Here is a 22,660-nt window from a genome sequence, read left to right as displayed (position 1 = left end):
CTTTCATCTCTTCTGTATGTGGTGTGAGAAGGGCTGAAAAGAACATCCTTTTAAATCTATTTTTTTCATGGCATATTATCTGCTTTAGGAAATTTAAAAGCCAAGGATCTAGCCTTCCCACCCCTGGGTGTTTAGGCATTCATATATCCATCAAATATTTACTGGGCTCCAGATACGTGCCAGGTAATGTTCTAAGGATTGGGGACACAGTGTTAAAAAAGATAAAGATCTCTGCCATCATGGGACATAGTAAACAAGAACCTGAATAAAATATATGGAGTGAGTGATGGTAATAATTACTAGGGAGAAAAAGTGAGGAAGGGAGAATGAGAATTTCTGGGAGGGGGATCATGATTTCAAATAAGTTGAGTAAGGAGGGTGAAACAGATCGTATTTAGTCAAGACTTGAAGGAAGTGATGAAGTGACCCATGGGCCCATCTATGGGAGGAATAGAGTTCCTCATGGGAGGAGCCTGAGAGTGCTGGCAAGGTTCATGGACTGGGTGGGCCACTGGGGTGGGAGAAGCATAAGTGAGGAAGAAATGGGAGGACATGAGATGCGGGAGGTGTGAGGGGCTGATCATGAGAGACTAGCTTGTTGTTGTAAGGGCTTTGGCCTTATTCCGAGTGAGTTGGCAAATCATTGGAGGGATTTGCTGAGAGGCGACATGTTCCGATGTGTGTGGCTATTGTGTTGAGAATAGATTTGGGGGCAAGAGAGAAAGCAGAGAGGCCAGTTAGAAGCCTGGTGCGATAGTCCAGGTGATGGGGGCTGGGGCATAGTGATAAGGAAGAAGCGGTCTGATTCCAAATGTGTACTGAAGGTGGCGCCAGTAGGATTCGCTGATGGATGGAACGTGGGGCATGAGGAAGAGGCCAGAGTGACTGCAGGGGGTTTTGGTTCAAGCATCTGGAAGGAAGGAGTTGTACTTGCTTATATGAGGAAGACTGTGGGAGGAGCAGGTGGGTGGGTTAGGAATTGGATTCTGGAGATGACACATTCAAGCTTATTAGATGTCCAGTTGGAGATGTTAAATAGGCAGCTGGAGTTCAGAGGAGTCATGCAGGTTGGAGACAATCATGTTGGGTTCCTCAGTGTCTCTGTTATTAAAGATGCCAGACTCCAGGAGAATCCCGGGGGTTGAGAGTGGATGGGGAAGAGAAGAGGTCTGAGCATGGAGCCCTGGGCCACTCAAGTGATCAGAGCTCAGGTGACAAGGAGGAATCAGCAGAAATTGAGACGGTATGGCCAGTAGGGTGGGAGGACCGTGGCTATAATGCTCTGTAAGGCAAAGGGGATATTTCGAAGACAGAGGAGTGACTGCCTACATCAGATACTACTGCTGGTTGACTAATGAGGCCTGAGTCCTCGGTGACCTTGACCATCATGTTTTGGTGGCGCAGAGAATGGAAAAACAAGAATTAGAGACATGTGTAGACAACTCTAGATGATTTTCTGTAAAAGGGGAAAGAAGATGAGAACCAAAAGTGGCATTGGAGAGTTTTCTTTTTAAATAATGGGAAACTAGTGTTACATATTGGAGAAGGTGGTGGCAACCCACTCCAGGACTCTTGCCTGGAGAATCCCATGGACGGAGGAGCCTGGTGGGCAGCAGTCCATGGGGTCATGAAGAGTCACACACGACTGAGCAACTTCACTTTCACTTTTCACTCTCATGCACTGGAGAAGGAAATGGCAACACACTCCAGTGTTCTTGCCTGGAGAATCCCAGGGACAGGGGGGCCTGGTGGGCTGCCGTCTATGGGGTCGCGTAGAGTCTGACACGACTGAAGCGACTTAGCAGCAGCAGCAGCAGTGTTACATATAACACCAGTGGGAATGATCCAGGAGAAAAGGAAGTGTGATGACGAGAGGGTGAGGAAGATCACGTCCTTGAGGGGGTCAGACGGCATGAGTGCAGGGGTGGCCTTGGGTCAGGGTGCAAGTGGAGTCACTCCATAAGCAGGAGGGAAGACAGGTGTGATGCCAGTATTGGTGTGCTTGTGGAGGGATGGGGTGGTCTCTGCTGATGCTTCTGTTTTAAAAGGAAGAGGAAGCAGGGTCACTGGTGCAGCGTGATGACAAGGAGGAGGTGTGAGAGGGCTGAGCAGAAAGGAGAAGGTGTGGAGAGCTGTGTGTTCAGAGGAAGGAGAGCAAAGAATCGGGGAGCTGAGATGGAGTGGATGACAGCACTGGACCCCCTTGAGGCTGTGACATGAGCTTGGAGTGAGACCAGCCTCTGGTTTGCTCTTTTTCAGCCGCATTGGATGTGATGGGAAAGAGCTGGGTTTAAACCTAGGTTGGGTTGGCCAGAAATACAATGGAGCAAGATAGGGCCCAGTGAATTTACAAGTGGGGGAGGGCAAAGGGGCAAAATATAAACTAGCTAGGATGTAAATTATGATTCTGCAACATGTATGATTTCTGTCAAGAATGAGGGCAATTGGAAGAGGATTTGCCTGTGGGATGTGGGAAAAAAAATTGTGCTTAAGGAGAACCAGCCATAGAAACCACCTGGAACTTAGAGGGAGGAGGAATTTACAGCTGAGAGTTCTTGGGGAAAGTTGAGTGTGGTAAGACAGGTCCCATTTGGTGGTCAGTTGCTAGTTCTTCAAAATTTTTTTAAACTCTTGATTTCTGCTTTTGTTATTCTTTTAGAGGTTATCTGCTTGTGTTTTATCATATGTTCTTTTTTTATTTTAACAGCTTTTTTTGAGGTAATCCACATATATACAAGCCCCTATTTAAAGTGTGCAATTTAGTGGTTTTTAGTTTATTAACAGAGTTGTGCACACATCACCCATCATCAATTTCAGAATATTTTCATTATTCCAAAAAGAAATGTACCCCAAGAGCAATTGTCTCCCATTTTCTCCCAACCATTAGTCTACTTTTTGTCTCTATGGGTTTGCTTATTCTAGACATTTCATGTAAATGAAATCATAAAATATGTGGTCTTCTGTGATTAACTTCTTTCATTTAGCATAACATTTTCAAGGTTTATCCACATTGTTGCATCTATCAGTTCTTCATTGCTTTTTATTATCAAATAATGTGCCATTATTTGGGTGCGTCACATTTTCTTTATTCATTGATAGACATTTGGATTGTTTCTACTTTGAGACTTTTATGAATAATGCTGCTATGAACATTCATGTATGACTTTTTGTGTGGACCTAAGTTTTCATTTTTCTTGGAGGAGAATTTCTGGGTCATATGGTAACTCTCTGTCTAATCTTTTGAGGGGCTGCCACCCTGTTTTTTGAAGTGACTGCAATACTTTACATTTCTACCAGAAGTAAATGAGGGTTTTGGTTTCTCCACATCTTCATGAACACTTTTTATTATCTGACTTTGGTTATAGGCATCCTAGTGGTGTGAAATGTTCTTTCATTGTGGCTTCTATTTGCATTTCCTTGGCGGCTAAGGATGTTGAGCATCTCTTTACATGCTTATTAGCCATTTGTATAACTTCTCTTGAGGAATGTCTATTTTAGTCCATGACTCATTTTTATTGAGTCGTTTGTCTTTTGATTTTTGGACTGTATGAGTTTTCTATATATTCTGTTTACAAATCCTTTATCAGATACACACAGGCATATATTTTCTCCTGTTCTGTGAATTATCTTTTTATTTTCTTGGTGGTGTGTTTTGAAGTATCCTGTTGTTCTTTATTTTCAAAATGTTTCAGCTTTAAAATTATGTAAGGAATACATGTATACAATGAAAAATTATAAAACTTTAAGTGAAACACAAAATAAAAGAAATAAATAAAACATTTGTAATTTTATCATTCACGGATAATTGCTGTGAGCATTTGGGGTTTGATCTTTTAACTAAAAAGAGTTCTCATTATTCAGTTTTTAACCTTTTGTAAATCTCATCAGTTGTGAATAACTTTTCATGTCAATAAACATTTTTACAACATCATTTTTTGTTGTTGTACAACATTTAATCACATGGATGTACAATTTACCCCCAAAGGTTCCTTATTGTCAGATGCTTAAATTGCTTTTCCCTGTGATAAGTGTAGTAAGTCTTTATGCGTATCTGCCTTCTTTGAATAGATTTCTAGAATTGGAGTGAGGGATCACAGTGTAGGCACATTTTAGGGTTAGAGAAGCATGCAGCCAGATTGCCTTCTGCAAAGATTGTGGCCAGCTACGCTCCTGCGGGCAGGGAGAGAGCCAGTCCTTGGCCGGAAGCTAACCTGCTCTACGTAAAACAAACAATACTATTGTTGGTAACACGACGTGCTAGGCACTCTTCTAAGCACTTTATACATATGACTCATTATTCCTCACAATAACTCTATCAAATTGGCACTAGTATTTTTCTATTTTACAGATGAGACACTTGAGGCACCGAGAAATTTTGTCCAAGGTCACACAGGAGTGACAGGATTTGAACACTGTGATAGCCAGACTCCTTTCTGGAAGAAAGCCAGCACTGTTAAGTACAATGCTGGCTGTTGCTTGAAGATAGTCTTTATAATGCAAAGAAAGTTTCCTTTTATTCTTAATTCATCAGAGTTTCATTTAGAAATAACTGAAGAATTTAACAACATCTCACATCCCCTTCTTTTTTGCCTATTATAGATCAGAGATTGGCAAACTTTGTCTTAAATGGCCAGATAGTAAATATTTTAGGTTTGGGGTCATAGGGGCTCCATCACAGCTACTCAGCTCTGCTGTTGAGTTCAGAGGCAGCTACAGGCAATATGTAAATGACAAAGCCAGGTGGCTGGCTGCTGGGCCATAGCTTGCAAATTTCTACTATAGATGATCGTATGGGTTTTCTCTCCTTGCTTATTGACACTGAGTCACTCCTGCATTCTGGAATAATCCAGCCTGACCATGCCAGATGTACCGCTGCAATCTATTCATTAGTATTTTTCTCTAGGAGCTTTACCTGGTGATTCAGGAATGGGACTGATTTGTGTGTGTGTGTTTATGTGTCCTGGGCAGGCCTCACAAAATGAATGGGGGAAACTTCATCTTTTTTCTGTGCTATGCAGTGGTCATTTTTTCTTTGAAAGACTGATAGAAACTGCCTCCAAAAAAACCATCTTGGTCTGAAGTCTTGGAGGTAGTTCTCTGACATCTCTTCCACTTGCAGAAAGTTATCTCTTCATATTTCCTGTTACATTTGAATCAATTTTGGCAGTTTGTATATTTTTTAGAAAGTTATCTACTTCATCTAGATTTTCCAAGATTTTTCCACTGACTTGGGTGTAGCAAATCTCTTAATATTTTTATTCTCTCCATAATATTTTTTTATTTGATCTTATTCCTAATGTTGTACCTACTTTTTAACTTTATTTATTTATTTATTTTTGAATTAAATCAACAGCTTTATTGAAAGATAAAAGGCAAGCCCCCCACCGCCCCCCCACGGTCCTGGCGGCATTAGCCTCAGGTTCCGGGCATCCAGCTGTCCTGCAGCCGGAAAATGACTTTTTAACTTTAGATTTGATAAATAATCTAATGTTTATTTTGTTGGTCTTTTTGAAAGTTTGCTCTGGGATTTGATTATCAGTTACAATATTCTCCATAATTCTACTCATCATTTTCAAATTTTGATGTTCCTATTTTCCTTTTTCTAGCTTTTTAAATTATCAGATTATTTATTTTCATTCTTTTTGTATAAGAGCAAGAATATTTAAGACTGAATTTTCCTTTAAGTACAGACTTGGCTACTAAATTTTAAGGCATAGCTCTCTTACTCTTGGTATTTTCTAAGGACCTGTGATTTTAGTTTTGTTTTTTTGTTTGACTCAGAAAAGTTTTAAGAATACATCTTTAAATTTCTAGAAGGTTGGGATTTTTGAGTTTCTCATTCGTTTCTAGTTTTATTATTACGTTGAGATCAGAGAGTGTGACTGATAATGGATTTATTCTTTGGACTTTATTGACATTTGCTTTGTGGCTTTTAATTTTTTCAAAGTGCTCCAATGGTACTGGAAAAGAAGGTATAAGTTCCGTTTTTAGAATACATGGTGTTTGTCTATTTAAATGACACTGTTAATCATATTACTCAGATTCTCTGTTTCCATATTCTTCTTTTAAAAAATTTACTTGGTTTTTCAAGACTGAGGGAAATGTAATAACTTTCCCATAACTATTGTGTTGCTGTCATTTCTTTGTACAAAACACACTGGTTGTTGTCTGTTTATGCCTGACTCTGAGCCTGAGTCATAAAGGCAAATCTTGAAGTATCTGATCTTGGGGAGAAAAGAAAGACTTAGGAGGAAGCAACCAGCTAATGTGAATTCCATTCTAACCATTCCTACTTCTGTGTACATATTTGCCTGTGTGTTAGCGTGTGTACTTTGTGGTGTGGGGAGTATATGTGCGTTTCAGCATATATGTCTCTTGGGCATGAGTGTGTAAATATGTTCTTTCATGTGTCAGTGATTGTATGAGTTTGATATGTGTGTCTCTTTATGTTTATTCATCCATCACATCTTTTATTCAAATTGGACTTAAAACATCAGGACTGGTGTCTGCCTTGCTGGCTTTTTTGAGAGTGGTTACAACTCTGAAAGCTCTGCTACGCTGTGTCTTAACCCATCTGAACCTCTTTCCCCTCTCTGGCTGCAGAAGATCCTTCTGGTAAGTTGGTCAGACAGAGACTCTCTGTAGACTCAGCGTTGCTCTGGTGTCCACTAGTGTTGTGTGTCTGGGTACCACATTCTGGCCACACAGACGATGTTAGGGCCATACTTCCAGAGTGGGTCAAGACTCTGAGCACCTCACTTCGCCCTCTCCCCACTGACCTGTTCAGGTTCCATTGGCCTGCCTCCAGCTTGGGTCACCCTTAATAACCTAGAGCTTGATGGGCTAGGCATTGGTTTAAAGGGAGCACCAGCATTCCCCAAAACTCCTGATGGGATTCAGTTCATTTTACAGAATCAGAGCAGGCTCCTGAGAGATCCCTTAGTTGACTGCCTCATACAGGGGAGGAACGCAGGCCCCAGAATGGGCTTTCCTGACACCTTGTCCAGTGCCCTTCCCATGGAACTGGGTGAGCTTTCCCGGTACCGACAGCACAGACCCAGGGCCTGGGCCTGTGTGGGATTTTGGTGGAGGTCCAGGGAGAGTGATGATCCCACCTTCAGGGAACTTGCTGACTCCCTGAGCAACGGGACACCTGGACAGGACCCAGCCGAAGGAGCATTCTAGACACATGAGTCAAGAGGGCCTGCAGACACACCATGTGCAAGAGGAGTTAAAAAATGGGGTGACACCAGTGTGTGCCCCAACAGGCCTGCCCACCTTTCCCCACAAATATAAATATGTGAAGGGGCAGAGAATGTGTTGTCCCAAACTTCCTTTCTTCTCACCTCATTTCCCCCATCTAGCACAGCATTTTTTATATAATGGGCACTTGGCATTTGTTGAATTTCAGGGGCTCTGCCCTGATTTGACCTTGGGGGAGGCTAAGTTCTGATTTTGGAAGCTTTTAGTTTGTGCTGGAGTCTGGAGGTGGGGGGTCAGAATAGTTGTTTGGTGTCTGAGTTTTCCTGGGTCTACTGTAATTTTTTAATAAATAATATTTTATTGACATTTCCTCCCAAGGAGTTGTCCAACTTATGGTCTGAGTTTAGCCTCCTTATACTCCTGGGATGCAGGGGGGACTGTGATGATGAGCCCACTTCACAGAAAGGAAAAGGAAGGCCCCAGGAGCTTAGCAGAAGCACACGGTGAAGGTGGGGCAGAGCCAGGGCGAGAGCCTCTGCTACTCAACACCAAGCAGGTGTGAAGACCTTTTTCCTGACTGTGCAGTCGGCCCCTAAAGAGGCGGGGAATTCCAGTTCTTGCTCCTCTGAACTCACCCAGCAGGAGAGATTTGTGGTCCAGGCCAGCCCATCAGTCTTGCTTGGTGTTCATCCAGAAGAACCTTGCTTGGCAAGTTCTGTTTCTGAAACTGTTTCTCTTTTTCTACCCACTCAGGAGGAGGAGTTCATTGATTGGTGGAGCAAATTCTTTGCCTCAATTGGGGAGAGCGAAAAGTGTGGGTCCTACCTGGAGAAGGACTTTGACACTCTGAAGGTAAGCCCTCTCCACAACGTCCTCTTCAGTCCAGTGGTCCCTGGGCATGTCTACTGGGCACCAGGAGTTGCAACCAAAAGATAATATACATCTATACATATACGTTTATGGGTGAAAAGATACCTGGGATCTGCTTAGCTTTCTTAAATGCTTAAGAAAAGTAAGGATGAGTTATTTAGGTGATGTGGGTTGCCCTCTGATAGATTTTCAAAACATTAAAAATGATCAAAGTTGCAAAATATTGAAAATTATTAAAGCTTGAAGATGAGTACTCAGGGATTTGTCATACTATTTCATCTCTTTTAAAGTTATTTGAACTTTTTTTATTATAAAAATTTTCCATGAAAATGAAAAGGAAAGTCAATGTGAGAATGTACCTCTGACTCCCCCACCTCTGCAACTGGGATAGAAATTACCCAGCACATAGAAAAATATGGTAAACTCTGTTTCTGTGGAAAAAAAAACCCCAGAGCCTCAAGAACAACACAAAACCAGGAGTGAGTCAGCCAAATTCTGGTATTTTGAGGAAATTCCACAAATATGGTTATACTTTTTAAAAGCAGACTCCTTTTAAAAAAGATAACCAGAGGTGACTCAAAACTGCTCCTTGAAGAAAGTTATACAGTGTCCTGGAAGAGGTTTCCAGGTAAAATTCAGGATGCTCAGTTACATTGAATTTCAGATAGATAATGAATAATGTTTTATTCGAATCCAAAAAAAAAATTATTGAATTCGAACTTCAAATTTAAATGGGTATCCTGTATTTTCACTTGCTAAACCTGGCAGTCCTTCCTAGAGAACGAGAGGGGGAAAGGTTGTCAGAAGCGTGAGAAAGCCCCAAGGAGCTCCCTAGAGGGGACTGGATGAAGGGAGCTTGAGGCTCGTTGAAGCGGTGGGCGGCCACTCTGGAAGGCCATCTCACGGGGTGCCAAGGGCTGCCCCCGGCACACTGGAGGCCCTGTGTGCTTGTGCCTGGAGACCTGGGGCAGAGATGAGCCTCAGGCACCAGCGGTCAGAAGGCTCAGGCCTCCCCAGGCAGCAAGTTCTTTGTCGACTTGGTAGGTGGGTGTATGAGGCTGGGCAGAGAGACAGAACTATTTGTGTACCAGGAAGAAGGTCCGACACATTAAGTCTGGCATGTGGTCCTGCGGCCTTGCCAAAAGAATGAGAAAAGCCAAGTAAGAATGAGGACTCCTGCCGGGGTGGCCCATGGCCCAGGCACCCTCACTGCTTCCTCAGATGCTGGATGCTCAACTGGCACCCAGCCCACCTGCTTGACCTCTCTGAGGAGATCTCTGGCAGTTTCCAAGTGAAAATGGGTTATTTAAAAACAAAAGGCATTCAACCTGTTTCTTGGGGGGGAAGGCAGACCTGGAAGAAACACTGATTCTTTGGGGATTGTTAACCACCACCAGCAATATGGGTCTTTGAAAAATAGTGTGTAGCACTATGGAGAGAATGGAGTGCACAATGGGTAGGGGAAAAAAATCATATTTTGGAAATCACTTATCATAGAGGGGAGAAGACAACTCATGGTCTCAATAGGGGAAGACAGAAAACAAAAGCTACAGCAAGAAAGCATAGAAGAAAATAAATCATATAAAAACACAACAGAAAAAGGATAAATGTTAGTTTTCCTATAAATAAAAATGGGCTACACTCTTTGACTAAATGCTAAGGACTCTTAGACTACAGCAAAAGTAAAATTTCATTATACTACCTTTAAAGATGCTTCTAAGGCAATACAATGTAGAATAGCTAAAAAAGCAAATATTTTGGCAAGCAAAATAAAATAAGTGCAAAGAAAGGGGAAACAAATTGAAACTAAAGTCAAAAGCAAAGGAAGTAAAATGGAGTGTTTTGTATAAATAAAAGATGTACATCTCAGTGCAAAAACTCCAAATATTAATGTATGGAACATTAAAGCTTAGAAATCCTTAAAGCAAAAGTGGATAGGAATATATAAAGTAATAAATGAAAGTATGAAATTGAAAAAATTAAAGCTGCAGTGGGATTTTAATGTACCTTTATCTTAGACAGATGAAACAGGCAATAAATAAGGAAATGAAAGATATGAATAACAAGGCAAACATTTTCCAAGCTACATCAAGTAGCTTTAAAATAGAGAATAAAAATAATTAAAAATTAGAAAATACCCTTTTCCTAATGCTCAGAGAACACTTACAAAACCTGATCACATATTTGGTAATAAGTTACCCAAAACAGAAATCATACAAGACAGATTTAAATGCAATAAAATGAGAAATTAATAACAAAAGTTTAAACAAAAAGACCAACCACTTGGAAATTTAAAAAATATTTTATTGGGACTTCCAGTATGAACATGGCTGCATAAGTCAGCATTTTTCCCTTTTTCTCTTGGAAATCATTCAAACCCACAAACTTCATTTTCAGTAAAAGTTGGAAACAAATAAAACCCGCAGACTCCAAAATACGTGTAAGGGCTGTCCAAAGGCAACTGAGATTGGGTAGAAGCCACTCGGCCGTAAATGAAGAGAAGATGCACGAAAATGATGAAAGGTCATGGTGGTAGCAGACTTCAGAAAACCTCATACTCCCTAATGAAAGAATGCTGATAATTATTTAAGACAGATATTATGGATTCATGGGGACTTATTATCTATTCTCTTTACTTTTATGTGTGCTTGGAAGTTTTCATGATAGTTAAAAATATAATTCCTGAAATTGAAGTTTTACTGTAAAATATAAAAATTATATTCTTTGTTCACAACAATGGACATGGGAAATTTGGAGACAGGTTCAGGCTGTTGGCAGAAGCCTCTTAGATCCGGCATGGTTCAGAGAAGTAAAGAAGGTGAAGTTACACCAGAATCACATGGATGAGCCATATTTATAGGGAACAGCCTGCCTCTGTTGTGGGAACTAAGGAAATAACTGGTCTAAAAATTAAACACATTTAGTGAAAAATTCAACACATTTAGTGACAAGTAATAAGAAAAGATGTGCTACAGAGTTAATTTAAAAATACTAAGGAAAAAAGAGAAGAAAATGTAAAACAAAACTTAACCAAAAGAAGAGGATACATACCCACCAGAAAAGTTTCTCCAAGGAGCAGATGAGATGAAAGACTTTGCTATGAACTTTTTAGAAATAGGGCAGTGTGAATGCAAGCAAAAATGAAAGAACTCAAGGGATGATGAGATGAGAAGAGGTGAAATGTGAGCAAGTAGGATTCAGGAAAGAAGAAGAAGAAAACTTGAAATTGGAAGGAGCACAGGGCAAAATGGCCACATTGGAAAACACAGGAAAAGGTACAGGGGACAGAATGAAATGGAAATAAATAATTATAAAAGGATGAAGAGAAAATGACAAGTATTAGTAGTCAGGGAAATATTAGTAGTCATTTGCATAATTGGAGTCTCTGAGGAGGACAACCAAAACAATGAAATTAAGCAAATAGTTAATAGTTTAATAAAACTTCACCAGAAGTGAAAGAATACTTGAATATGCACATTAGAAGTTCTGCTATGTCAGAAAGTCAGAAAAGATTGACCCACATCGGTCAACTCTGGGACATATCCCATTGTAGTTACTGAACTTTAGAGATAGAGAAAAAAAAAAAAATCCTTTGAATAGTCATATCTTCTCCCTTCACAAAAATTTAAATAATTAAAAAAAGGAAATAAGTCAAAGTGGCTTCACTTTCTCTATGACATTTAATACTCAACGACAACAAAGCTCCATGTGTAAGATCATCAGGAAAAGAAAAGGTGACCCAAAAGTTTGACATTCAGCCAAGCTGCCCTTCATGCATAGCTGCTACAGACACAGAGGTATGCATATTGAGGAGCCAGGTAGTATAGCTCCCAGGAGCCTGTTTTGAGGGACTCCTACGGGATGAATTGGAGTAAAGGATGAAAGAGGATGGGATAGAGTGTAAAGACACTGATAGTCATATTATAGATGTAAGAATTGACAGATGTTATTTAAAACTGGCAGATCACAAAATGTGGGAACAACCTAAATGTCCATTGACTGATGAATGGATAAACACAATATGGTAAACACACAATGGAATATTAGTCAGCCTTAAAAAGGAAGGATATTCTGACACATGCTCCAACACAGGTGACTCTCTAAGACATTGTGTTAAGTGAAATAAGCTAGTTGCAAAAGGACAAGCATTGTATAATTCCACTCTAGAATGCTAGAGTAATTATTTTTAAGAGTATTATTAGCCTTATTGAACCCGGTGGCTTGAAAACAGAGACACCCCTACGGCACATTTACAAAATTGACGTATATACACTACTATGTATAAAATAGATGCCTAATGAGAGCCTACCCTTATTCTGTGGTGGCCTAGATGGAAGGGAGATCTAAAAAAGAGGGGATGTATGTATGACTTCACTTTGCTGCACAACAGAAACGAACACAATATTGTAAAGCAGTTATACTCCAATAAAAATGAATAAAAGCAACAAAAATTGACCATGTAATAAGCCATAAGGAAAATCTTAACAAAGTTAAAAGATGGAAGTACCACTGACAATGTTTTCTGATTATAAGGCTCTAAAATTAGAAATTAATAACAAGCTCAAAAGTCATAAAAACTTCTATCTGAAAAATTAAAAAGAAAGCAACTCTCTTTTAACAATTCTTGGTGAAAGAGAATATATAAAAAAAATTGTGGAATATCTGGGAAGCAATGATAAAACACTATATGTTACACCTTAGTGGTTACAGTTAAAGCAGTATTCAGAGGAAGCTTATAGCCTTGAAAACGTATGTTGATTAAAACAAAAGGATGAAAACTAACTACACATCTAACTCTTAAAATGAGACTATTATTATGGCATGCCAAGAAAAGGAAAATGAAAACATTATACATCAAAGTAAACAGGGCAATGCTAAGGCAGTAGAAAGCAGAGGCAATTTTAAGTGTTTTCCTTATTAGGAAAGAGGGATCAAAGTAATTAAAATTTCAACTGAAGAAATTAGAAGGAAAAAAAATGCTTAAAACAGTATGAAGAAGAAAATAATAAAACTAGAAGCAGAAAATAAGAAACTGGGTGTAGAATCTGCAGATATGGAGGGCCGACTATCCTGCTGTTCAGTTTCAGATATACAACTAATCTTGCATATTAAGTGGGTTAAAATCACTATTAATTAGGTACATTTTATCATCTATATTAGAAAACCACTGCTTCATTTAAATCTAAGTACTACTCTAACAAGTAAAAATCATTGGCTGTTGAGAGGAGAGAAATTTGATCCACTGCCATTTGGACATCCTGGGCAGTCAGCATTTTGCTGACTTGTGAATTTTCTAGAGTTCTGTCTTTGATGTTCAAATAAAAAGTCAGTTAACTTTTCATTTATGTGTTTGACTGTGATCTTATTCTCAAGAAATGCACCACTCATGTGCATGATGACTCTTGGGTATTTAGAATATTGGATTAATCAGAAAACCCTGTTTTTCAATGGCACTGAACAAATGTCTTCCCCTTTTATTTCCTTCTCCTGTTTTTTCCCCCCTTTCTCTTGCTCATCTCATCTCCATGACTTGCATCTTTTTCCCCTCCTTATCTGCCTCTCTTCCTGGTCTCATCTCTTACCTCCACCCACCCCCTCCAACCTGCCCTCCTCTTGGCTTTCTTCTCTAATCTGCTTCTGGTCCCCCCCCACCCCCCATTTGTCTTTCTGTCCTTTCTGTTACTTGAACTCTATCATGTTTCCTTTTTCCTTGCTGTCCCTCTTCTCTCTTTCCCTTGTCGCCCTCTCTCGTCCCCACGTGTGGCAGGTCTATGACACACCCCTGGAGAATGTGAAGGCCTTTGAGGGCCTGTCTGACTTTTGTAATACATTCAAGCTCTACTGGGGCAAGACTCAGGAGGAGACTGAAGACCCATCAGTCATTGGGGAGTTTAAGGTAAGTCCTTGAGGACATGTCTCCAGCCCAGGGGTCCCAACTATGGTGTAGCAGCAATGCGTGAAGGAGGGGCAGAAGTACTATAGTAATATCAGTAATGAATCCAGTGCTGAGATTGGTGGCTATGTAGGTGATGGAGATGGTGGTGGTGACGGTGATGCTGCCGATGCAGAATCTGATGGGGGTGATGGGATTGCCTTGGGCTTCATAATCACAGTGGTGATGACTCTGACAGACTTGAGAGTGATGGACGTAGTGGTGAGTGTCTTGGTGACAATGATGATGAAAGTGAAAGCTGATGCCTCCTTCTTTTCAGGGACTCTTCAAAATTTATCCTCTCCCAGAAGATCCAGCCATCCCCTTGCCCCCGAGGCAGTTCCACCAGCTGGCTTCCCAGGGGCCCCAGGAATGCCTGGTCCGTGTCTACATTATCCGAGCATTTGGCCTGCAGCCCAAGGATCCCAATGGGAAGGTAACATCCCTGGAGTGCTCACCTCCCCTAGAGTAAATGGCAGGCTGGGGTATTAAGAGGCTGCAGAATTTGGATATAATCTTTGCCCCAGGGAGTTCACAGTAAGTGGGAGGCCAGACAAACATGTAGAAAATTGAGATGTTACAGTGTTGGAGTTCTTTCAAGGGCAAGTGCTCCAGGAGGTCAGAAAAGGCCAGAGGTAGCACACAACTTTGGGATAATGAGGAAGACTTCCTAGAAGGAATAGAGTTCTTAAGGACTGATGAAGTTTTAATAGGCTAGGAGGGAGAAGAAAACCATATTTTAGGAGTTAAAAACATTGGGAAAGGTTTGGGAGCAAACTGCTTGCATAGGCTTAGCACAAGGATAAGTCATAAGGACAAGGGACATTGATGGTATTGTGGGAATTTCAAGGGTGGGATGGGAAGGCAAGAAGGAGGGACGGAACACGATGGGCAACTCTACTGGCCTGGCTATGGTGGAGCTTGGGGTAGAAGGAAAAATAAATAATCTTGGTCCTGTCTTTATATAAAATCTTGATGTTTTGTTCATCATGGACTGTGGGTATTGATTTTAATTTTTAAAATATCACATTAAAATGTTTATCTTGATTACTAAACTTTTTTGTCCTTCCCTTAAATTTTATGCCTGAGTCGCCCTGACTTACTCTAATCCTGACTGTTGAATAAAGGAGTGGGACTGAGGGAGAGCCAGAGTCTGGAGCTGCAGGGAAGTGGGGACAGGGGCTGCGTGTGGCTGGGAAGAGAGAGAAAGAGGAAGAGGTGAGGCAGAGTGAGGGGCGGTGGGGCTCAGAGGGGCGAGCTAGGGTCTTCCCTTGTCCGCTTGGACAGCTGCAGGCCTAGCCTGTGTCCTAGGTTGCGGGAGGGCCCTCGTGCCCCGTCCCTGCAGCCCTGCTCTTCAAGGTGAGAAAAGCTCCATTGCTCTGCTGGGAGATCACAGGGCGGGATGGAGCGGTCCCAGTCCAGACACCATCCACAGCCTCCGAGATGTGGTTGTGGTCAAGTTCCTACGTGCCTAGATTGACCTGAGCACTCTGGCCCTGGCTGCTTCTGAGGCTAGTTGAGGGAATGCTGCTGCTTGTAGGAGGCTGGGTTGGGCTGAAAACATCTGGCCATTTCTCTCCCTTTCTATCGGCTGAAGTAGAGGTCACAGACAGGACCCCAGCCTGGCCCAGTCACACATGTCACACAAACTGGTGTGTTTCTGAGGGTATGAGCCTGGCCCCCACCCACCCTTTCCTAAGCGGGCAGTGGACTGGGAGTGTGGAGGACTTGGGCACCCCATTTCCACTGCTGGAGCAGAGGCTCGAAGCACGTGTTGGGGTGGTGTGCCTGATGGGGCTGCTGGCCTGGCAAGTGGCAGCTGCTTCTTGTTTTTTGCAGGTATATTATTTTATTTATGTGATGTTAATGAACCTTTAGTCTATAGTAATAGAAATTAGTTACAAACTGGAATCAAGATAGATGGGAAAAACATTAACAACCTCAGATATGCAGATGATACCATTCTAATCACAGAAAGTGAACAGGAATTAAAGAACCTCTTGATGAGGGTGAAAGAGGAGAGTGAAAGAGCTGCCTTAAGACTAAATATTAAAAAAATGAAGACTGTGGCATCTGGCCCCAATACTGTAGAATAGGTGGAAGTGGTGACAGATTTCCTTTTCTTGGGCTCCAAAATCACTGCGGACAGTGACTGCAGCCGTGAAATCAGAAGACAGTTGCTTCTTGGCAGGAAAGCAACGACAAACCCAGACAGTGTGTTGAAAAGCAGATGTTACTCTGCTGACAATGGTCTATATGGTCACAGCTATGGTTTTCTCAGTGGTCACATATGGATTGTGAGAGCTGGACAGTAAAGAAGGCAGGATGCCAAAGAATTGATGCCTTTGAACTGTGTGGTGCTGGAGAAGACTCTTGAGAGTCGTTTGGACAGCAGGGAGGTCCAACCAGTCAATCTTAAGGGAGATAAACCCTGAATATTCAATGGAAGGACTGATGCTGAAGCTGAAGCTTCAGTATTTTGGTCATCTGATGCAAACAGACGACTCATTGGAAAAGTCCCTGATGCTGGGAAAGACTGAGGGCAGAAGCAGAGAGGGCATCAGAGGATGAGATGGCTGGATGGCGTCTCTGATGCAGTGAACATGAACTTGGGCAAACTCTGGGAGGCGGTGAGGGACAGGGAGGCCTGGCGTGCTGCAGTCCATGGGGTCACAAGGAGTTGGAAACGACTGGGTGACTGAACAGCAGCAACAAAAGAGAAACTAGAATGGTGGTTGCTTATGGGGTAAAAGGTGGTGGGTGGAGGAATGAGGAAACTTTCTGGGGTGACTGAAATGTTCTGTGTTTTGAATCATGTGTTGGTTTGTTGGTTACACAGATACATACACACACATATATATGCTCTAAATATACCATATGTATATCAACTATGAAATATTATTTCACTAATGCATATGTATGTATACTATGCATATACATAATATATATGTATATGTTACAATGTATATGTATATATACTAATGTGTATATAATATGAATATATATACTACATAAGGGCTTCCCTGGTGGCTCAGATGGTAAAGAGTACTATATATACATTAGTCAAAACTCTTCCAACTATATGTTAAGATTGACACACATTATTGATATAACTATTACTGTAATTTAAAAAACGAGGGGACAATGCTTAGGGTAAGGGCATGGACTTCGTTTCACTCTCTGGGGCTGGATGTGGTTGGCAGCTCACCGGCCGGAGCATGGAGGCTGGGCAGAGAACCAAAAGGTGAATGAGAGTGCAGCAGAGCTGGGAGTGAGGGAGGGATTTCATAGCTATCCCGAGTACAAACCTTGAGGGACAGGCAAAGCTGTTTAGGGAATTCTCTCTGTTGGAAGCAGTGAGAAGACTCTGGTCACCCCTTTAAGAAAACTTAAAGAGCTCTGTTACTCTTGGCTTTCAGAGTAGAGTGGCGTTCTTTTGAAAGTGTCACCATACTGAGCCTAGGTGTCAGAGGACTCAGATTCCTAAGGGTTTCAGGGGATTCCAACTCTCTTGTTTAACCCCCAGATGTGGTGGGCCCCCTGACCCCTTTGAGAGCAGAGCAGTGAAGGAGCCTCAGAGACGTGTTGGGAAGTTGATTTCACTGAAGTGTCTCTTCTCTTCCTGCAGTGTGATCCTTACATCAAGATCTCCATAGGGAAGAAGTCAGTGAGTGACCAGGACAACTACATCCCTTGTACTCTCGAGCCTGTATTTGGAAAGTAAGTTGGAGTGGCTTGGGGCTTGGGGTGGAGGTGCCAGTCTGGAATAACCCACAGCCCAGTGGGAGAGATGTGGCTGCCGCTGGGAAGTCCCTGTCTCCTGGAGCAAAGCTTTGTTCCCTAAATCTTGCATGTTTGTGGGGGTGTAACCTCAGCTAGCTCTTCCTTAAATCCTTGCAGAAGCTCCTAGTTAAACAGTTACCTCAAAGATCAGAAATCTAAATGGAAAGCCAGAGCATGCATTTGCTCCTTATTTTCTTTTTCTTAGATCAACTTTTACTTTGGAATAATTTTAGATTTACAGGAAAATTGCAAAGATAGTACAGCTTTTGTATACCCATCACTCAATTTCCCTTACCATTAACATCTTACCTAACATGTATCAAAATTAAGAAATCGATATTACTGTATTACTATTAACTAAAAGATTTTGCCAATTTCCCCATGAATGTCCTTTTACTGTTTTAGGATCTAGATCAGGATTCTTATTGCATTTAGTAATTATTTTCTTTTATTGTTCCTTGTTCGTTTGTGGCAGATAGTAGAAGGACGTGAACTCAAGGGAGTGAAATACTTCCTAAAGTCTCAGAACAAGGAAGGGAGAAGCAGTGCTCATTGCAGGGACTAGCTCCCAGGCATCCTGACCTGCTTGCTGTTTGGATGTGAGCTTATTTAAGTCAAGGGGCTTCCCGGGTGGCTCAGCAGTAAAGAACCCACCTGCCAATTCAGGAGATGGGTTTGATCCCTGGGTCGGGAAGATCCCCTGGAGAAGGAAATGGCAACCTACTCCAGGATTCTTGCCTGGGAAGTCCTGGGTATAGAAGAGAGAATCTTGAGAGAGGTTGGCAGCTATTTCTCTAGCACCTGTTGGAGAAGGCATGGACTGATATTGTCAAGCAGCACACTGGATTCATGAACCAGTGTCATGCCTTTTTTGGAGGGAAACAGCCCTGGCCAATGATGAGTCACCGCCTAGCTGGAACTGGAGGGAAGGGCTTCGGGGAGGATGGCAGGTGTGAGAGAGGAACCCTGTTTGGTGTGTGTGGCTGGCATGGGGCCCCCGGCTGAGGGGACCACACCAGGCCCAGGGCAAGGCGGGAACGTGAGTGTAGAACATGCCTCTCCCTCGCCGTTTGCCATCTGCCCCCAGATCATGATCACCTGCTCTGTCTATGGTTCAAGCCTCCCCAAGTCCACAGCAGAAGCTCTGTGTTTCTATCACCCACGTGTTGACCAGCCCTAGGCATGGGACATTATCAAAGACAACTCTAATTTTGTCTACCAGTTTCCCATAAACATCTGTTCTGTGGGGTGATCTTCCTCACTCCCTGAGTAGAAACCATGGCAGACAGGCCACTTTCCTGCTCGGGTTCAGACAATCCACTTTGCTGGAAACCCACAGTCTCAAGTTGGTAACCAAAACGCACATTCGTGTGTTGTCAGAAGGGCATGAGATGGCCGGAGGGTCCCCCCTGGGCAGGGGTGTGCAGAGGGGAGGAGGGGCTTGGTCCAGTTGCCTCCCCCTCTAGCTGCCTCCGCCATTCTTGCAGGGCCAGGACTGGGGAGCATGTGGGAGAGGAGGGGCCCATCTCAAGTGCAAACTTTGCTCATCTGACGCCCTTTGGGTGGCGGATGTTTGCCTTCCTATGGGTGCTTTCCAGAGCCCTCCTGCCCCCACCAGGCCCTCCTAACACAGCTCCTGGGATGTAGCAGGTACTGTGTCCCTTTAGCTGGCATCTCCCTCTCGTCCACCCACCCATTCTCAGATGCATCGCCCCACAGCCGCTCACTGTTAGAGCCCCACGTCCCATGGGGCAGGCTTCAGGGAGCCCCCTACCCTGCTGCTCTGTGCCCAGCCAGGACAGGCACACAGCTCCTCCCAAACATACCGCACCTCCTCTCTGCCACTCGCTGCTTGCTCTTCGTCAAGCACAACTTGGGTGCCAGCCTGTGTCTCCCTCCTGAAGGGAACTCATTTCAGAGGAGAAGGGACAGCACTTCCACACTTGACCTCCATGGGAGGTGGGTCTCTCAGAGCACAGCAGGGGCTCTCTCCAAAGAAATCTCTGCACAAGTCCTCTTTCCATCCCACTCTAGAAGTGGTGGAGAAGCCCCAGGAGTCCTGAAAGTGGATCCCGGGCCACGCCCTTGGTAAATTCCAGAGCTCTGGCACCTCCCTCTGGAGTTTCACATCGTGTCTCTAGGTGTCCTGGTGGAAACTTCATTAAAATTTTATTTATTTATGTGGCTGCATCATGATCTTCCTTGCATCATGCAGGATCTTTCCTTGAGGCATGCGTACTCTCTAGTTATGGTGTGTGGGCTTTAGGAGTTGGAGCACATGGGCTTAGTTGCTCCACCACATGTGGGATCTTAGTTCCCTAACCAGGGATGGAAGTCGAGTCCTCTGAATTTCAAGGTGGATTCTTAACCACTGAACACCAGTTAAGTCCCTGGAAACTTCATTTTTAACCTTGTGAATGAACCCAGTTCATTCGTGCATTCTGTGATCCATCAGGCAGGCATCTGCTGATTATTTGGGAAAACCACACACACACACACACACACACACACACTCTCTGAGACAAGCCCCGCATCGGGAGTGCTGTGGGTGGTGTGCTCTAAGAGTGGTGGACGGTCTGAGGAGGATGGACTGTAGGCCAGTCCTGCAAGACGAGGAGGCCAAGGATGGCCTTCCAGCCTGTGCTCCAGCCTGGCCACTCCCCTGAGGTCCTGCTGTGTTCGATAACCTCTGGGAGCTGGTGTTGTCATGACGACCCCCCTCCTTCCTCGCAGGATGTTCGAGCTGACCTGCACTCTGCCTCTGGAGAAGGACCTGAAGGTCACCCTCTATGACTATGACCTCCTCTCCAAGGATGAAAAGATTGGGGAGACAGTCATTGACCTGGAGAACAGGCTGCTGTCCAAGTTCGGGGCCCGCTGTGGACTCCCCCAGACCTACTGCATGTAAGTACACAGTGCTGGCTGCTTCTCTGACTGTGGGCTGAGCACTGACTGTGTGCCAGCCTGATGCTAGCCTGGCACAGACACTTTCTCAGTCAGTCAGCCTGGTCTCATCCCCACTCCATAGATATGGACATTGAGGCCCAGGTTTGTAAGTGGTGGGGTTGGGATTTGAAGCTGCTTATCTGACTCTAAGAACCCAACTCTTCATCATCTCATTACAATTCTCCTGAAGGCACTGTTGAGGGCCTGGGGAGGGGGCAGAGAAGGGAGGCAAACTGTGGGATGGGTCACAGAGCCTGGCTGGGCCCTACAGTCCTCACTCACTTCCTGCCAACTTGGGTCTTGTCTGGGTCTGATTCTCTAAACCTGGAAATTGGAAACCTTTCAGTTCCAATCCCATGCATGTGTAAAGGAGTCCTTTTGTCTCTGGGCCTCAGTCTCTCTGTGTGTGAAATGGGCTCCCCAGTCATGATGAACAATCACATAGGGTGCCCATGGTCAAAGAGAAGGGCGGTTGATGCCATGTTTGTGGGCACATAGGCCACCGCACGCCCCTCTGCCCCGTCAGTGTCCTGGAGCGTCTCATCTCTGTATTTTGCTTGGGCCTCAGCTCTGGACCCAACCAGTGGAGGGATCAGCTCCGCCCCTCCCAGCTCCTCCACCTGTTCTGCCAGCAGCGCCGAGTCAAGGCCCCGGTGTACCGGACAGACCGCGTGGTGTTTCAGGATAAAGAATACACCATCGAAGAAATAGGTGAGCTCTCCCTCCAATGCCCTCTCTCTTATGGGTCCTCTCCTGTCGTAAAGGGGCTTGGACATAACCACCGCACAAGACCCACACCCGCCCAGTGTGGTCTGGGGTCTCTCCAGGGCAGCACAGATGGAGTAAACTTGCCCTTGGTGTTCCTGGGACCAGTACTTACCTGGAACACCATTGTGAAGATTAGAGGTCAAAGTTGAGGCCAGGGTTGGGGGGGGTTCATCAGAGTTCAGCCTATGGCCAGGTTGGGGCCTGTCTGAGGGGAAGATGAGGGGGTAGTCTGAAGCCAGGGTCAGGGTCATGGTTGGGATTGGGCTGCTTCTGGCTTTGGGTGGTCAGACTGGTCAGAGATTGGGTACAGCTGAGAAAACCACTGAGAAGGTTTTCTACTTGAATCACGCTAGCATGCCGATTTGACCTTGACGGTACCTTCCAAGCCCCTAGTCACAGCTCTTGCACCTGATACATCCAAAGGGTGGTGGGAAGCCCTGTAGCCCTCGTCTTGCCTGATGCTTTGGGTCTGTCTAATGCTCATGCCTAGGGTGCCGCCTTGTGCTTCCTGCATGTCTGAGATGCTCACAGGCCTGCACGGCCCACCCGGAGCAACTCAGACTCCCCAGAGGTGTTTACAGGCCCAGCTGGCCCCTCGCCTCCTGCTGCTTTCGGCGATGTTTGATGTCAGAGCTGGTGCTGAGGTTGTAAAAGGGGAATGAGGCTTTGGCTCCCCCATCCCTAACCCACCCCTCATCTGTTTCTCTGGTTCTCCGAGGTCATGGCTGAGTCAGGCTCCTTTCCATTAGACCCTAACCCCACCCCCGTTCTCTTTTCCTGTAGAACTCGCATCTGTTTTAGGGGTGGTCTCATTTCCTTCTGCTAGTCTGTGAGCAGCTTAAGCACAGGGACCAGGGCTCATGGTCATAAATTCATAGGAAAAGAAAGCCAGAAAGCCAGAGTTCTGCCTGTTTTTGCAGATGAGGCTGTTCAGACCGAGTGGTTAACAACCTGCCCAAAGTCACCCAGCCCTTTAGAGGCGGAACCAGGTTCCTGGCCCAGTGCTCCTCCTGCAATGCTCTGCTGCTTCCTTAGTGGCACCTATTAAAGTGGGTAGGGCAGGTTTGATGGATGAACGTGTATATGTGTGTGTACAGTGTTAGAATCTGTGCCGAGTGCACACCCGAGTGCACATACCTATGTGTGTACATGTGTATA

General features: G+C 44.0%; 1 protein-coding gene across 21 annotated transcripts in view; it reads left to right on the top strand.

The window, feature by feature from the left end:
- Window positions 1-22,660, top strand: part of DYSF (dysferlin) — a 220,530-nt gene that overhangs the window by 178,185 nt on the left and 19,685 nt on the right. For all 21 annotated transcript variants that reach the window (XM_043468215.1, XM_043468211.1, XM_043468220.1 and 18 more), the window contains 6 exons: window positions 7,957-8,055; window positions 13,841-13,969; window positions 14,286-14,441; window positions 17,634-17,725; window positions 20,522-20,692; window positions 21,303-21,445. In XM_043468215.1, the coding sequence (XP_043324150.1) occupies window positions 7,957-8,055; window positions 13,841-13,969; window positions 14,286-14,441; window positions 17,634-17,725; window positions 20,522-20,692; window positions 21,303-21,445 (790 nt within the window). The remainder of the gene's footprint in view (window positions 1-7,956; window positions 8,056-13,840; window positions 13,970-14,285; window positions 14,442-17,633; window positions 17,726-20,521; window positions 20,693-21,302; window positions 21,446-22,660) is intronic.

The sequence above is a fragment of the Cervus canadensis genome, chromosome 5, assembly GCF_019320065.1.
Source record: "Cervus canadensis isolate Bull #8, Minnesota chromosome 5, ASM1932006v1, whole genome shotgun sequence".
NCBI classification, from domain to species: Eukaryota; Metazoa; Chordata; class Mammalia; order Artiodactyla; family Cervidae; genus Cervus; species Cervus canadensis.
This window is presented reverse-complemented; position numbering and strand designations above follow the sequence as displayed.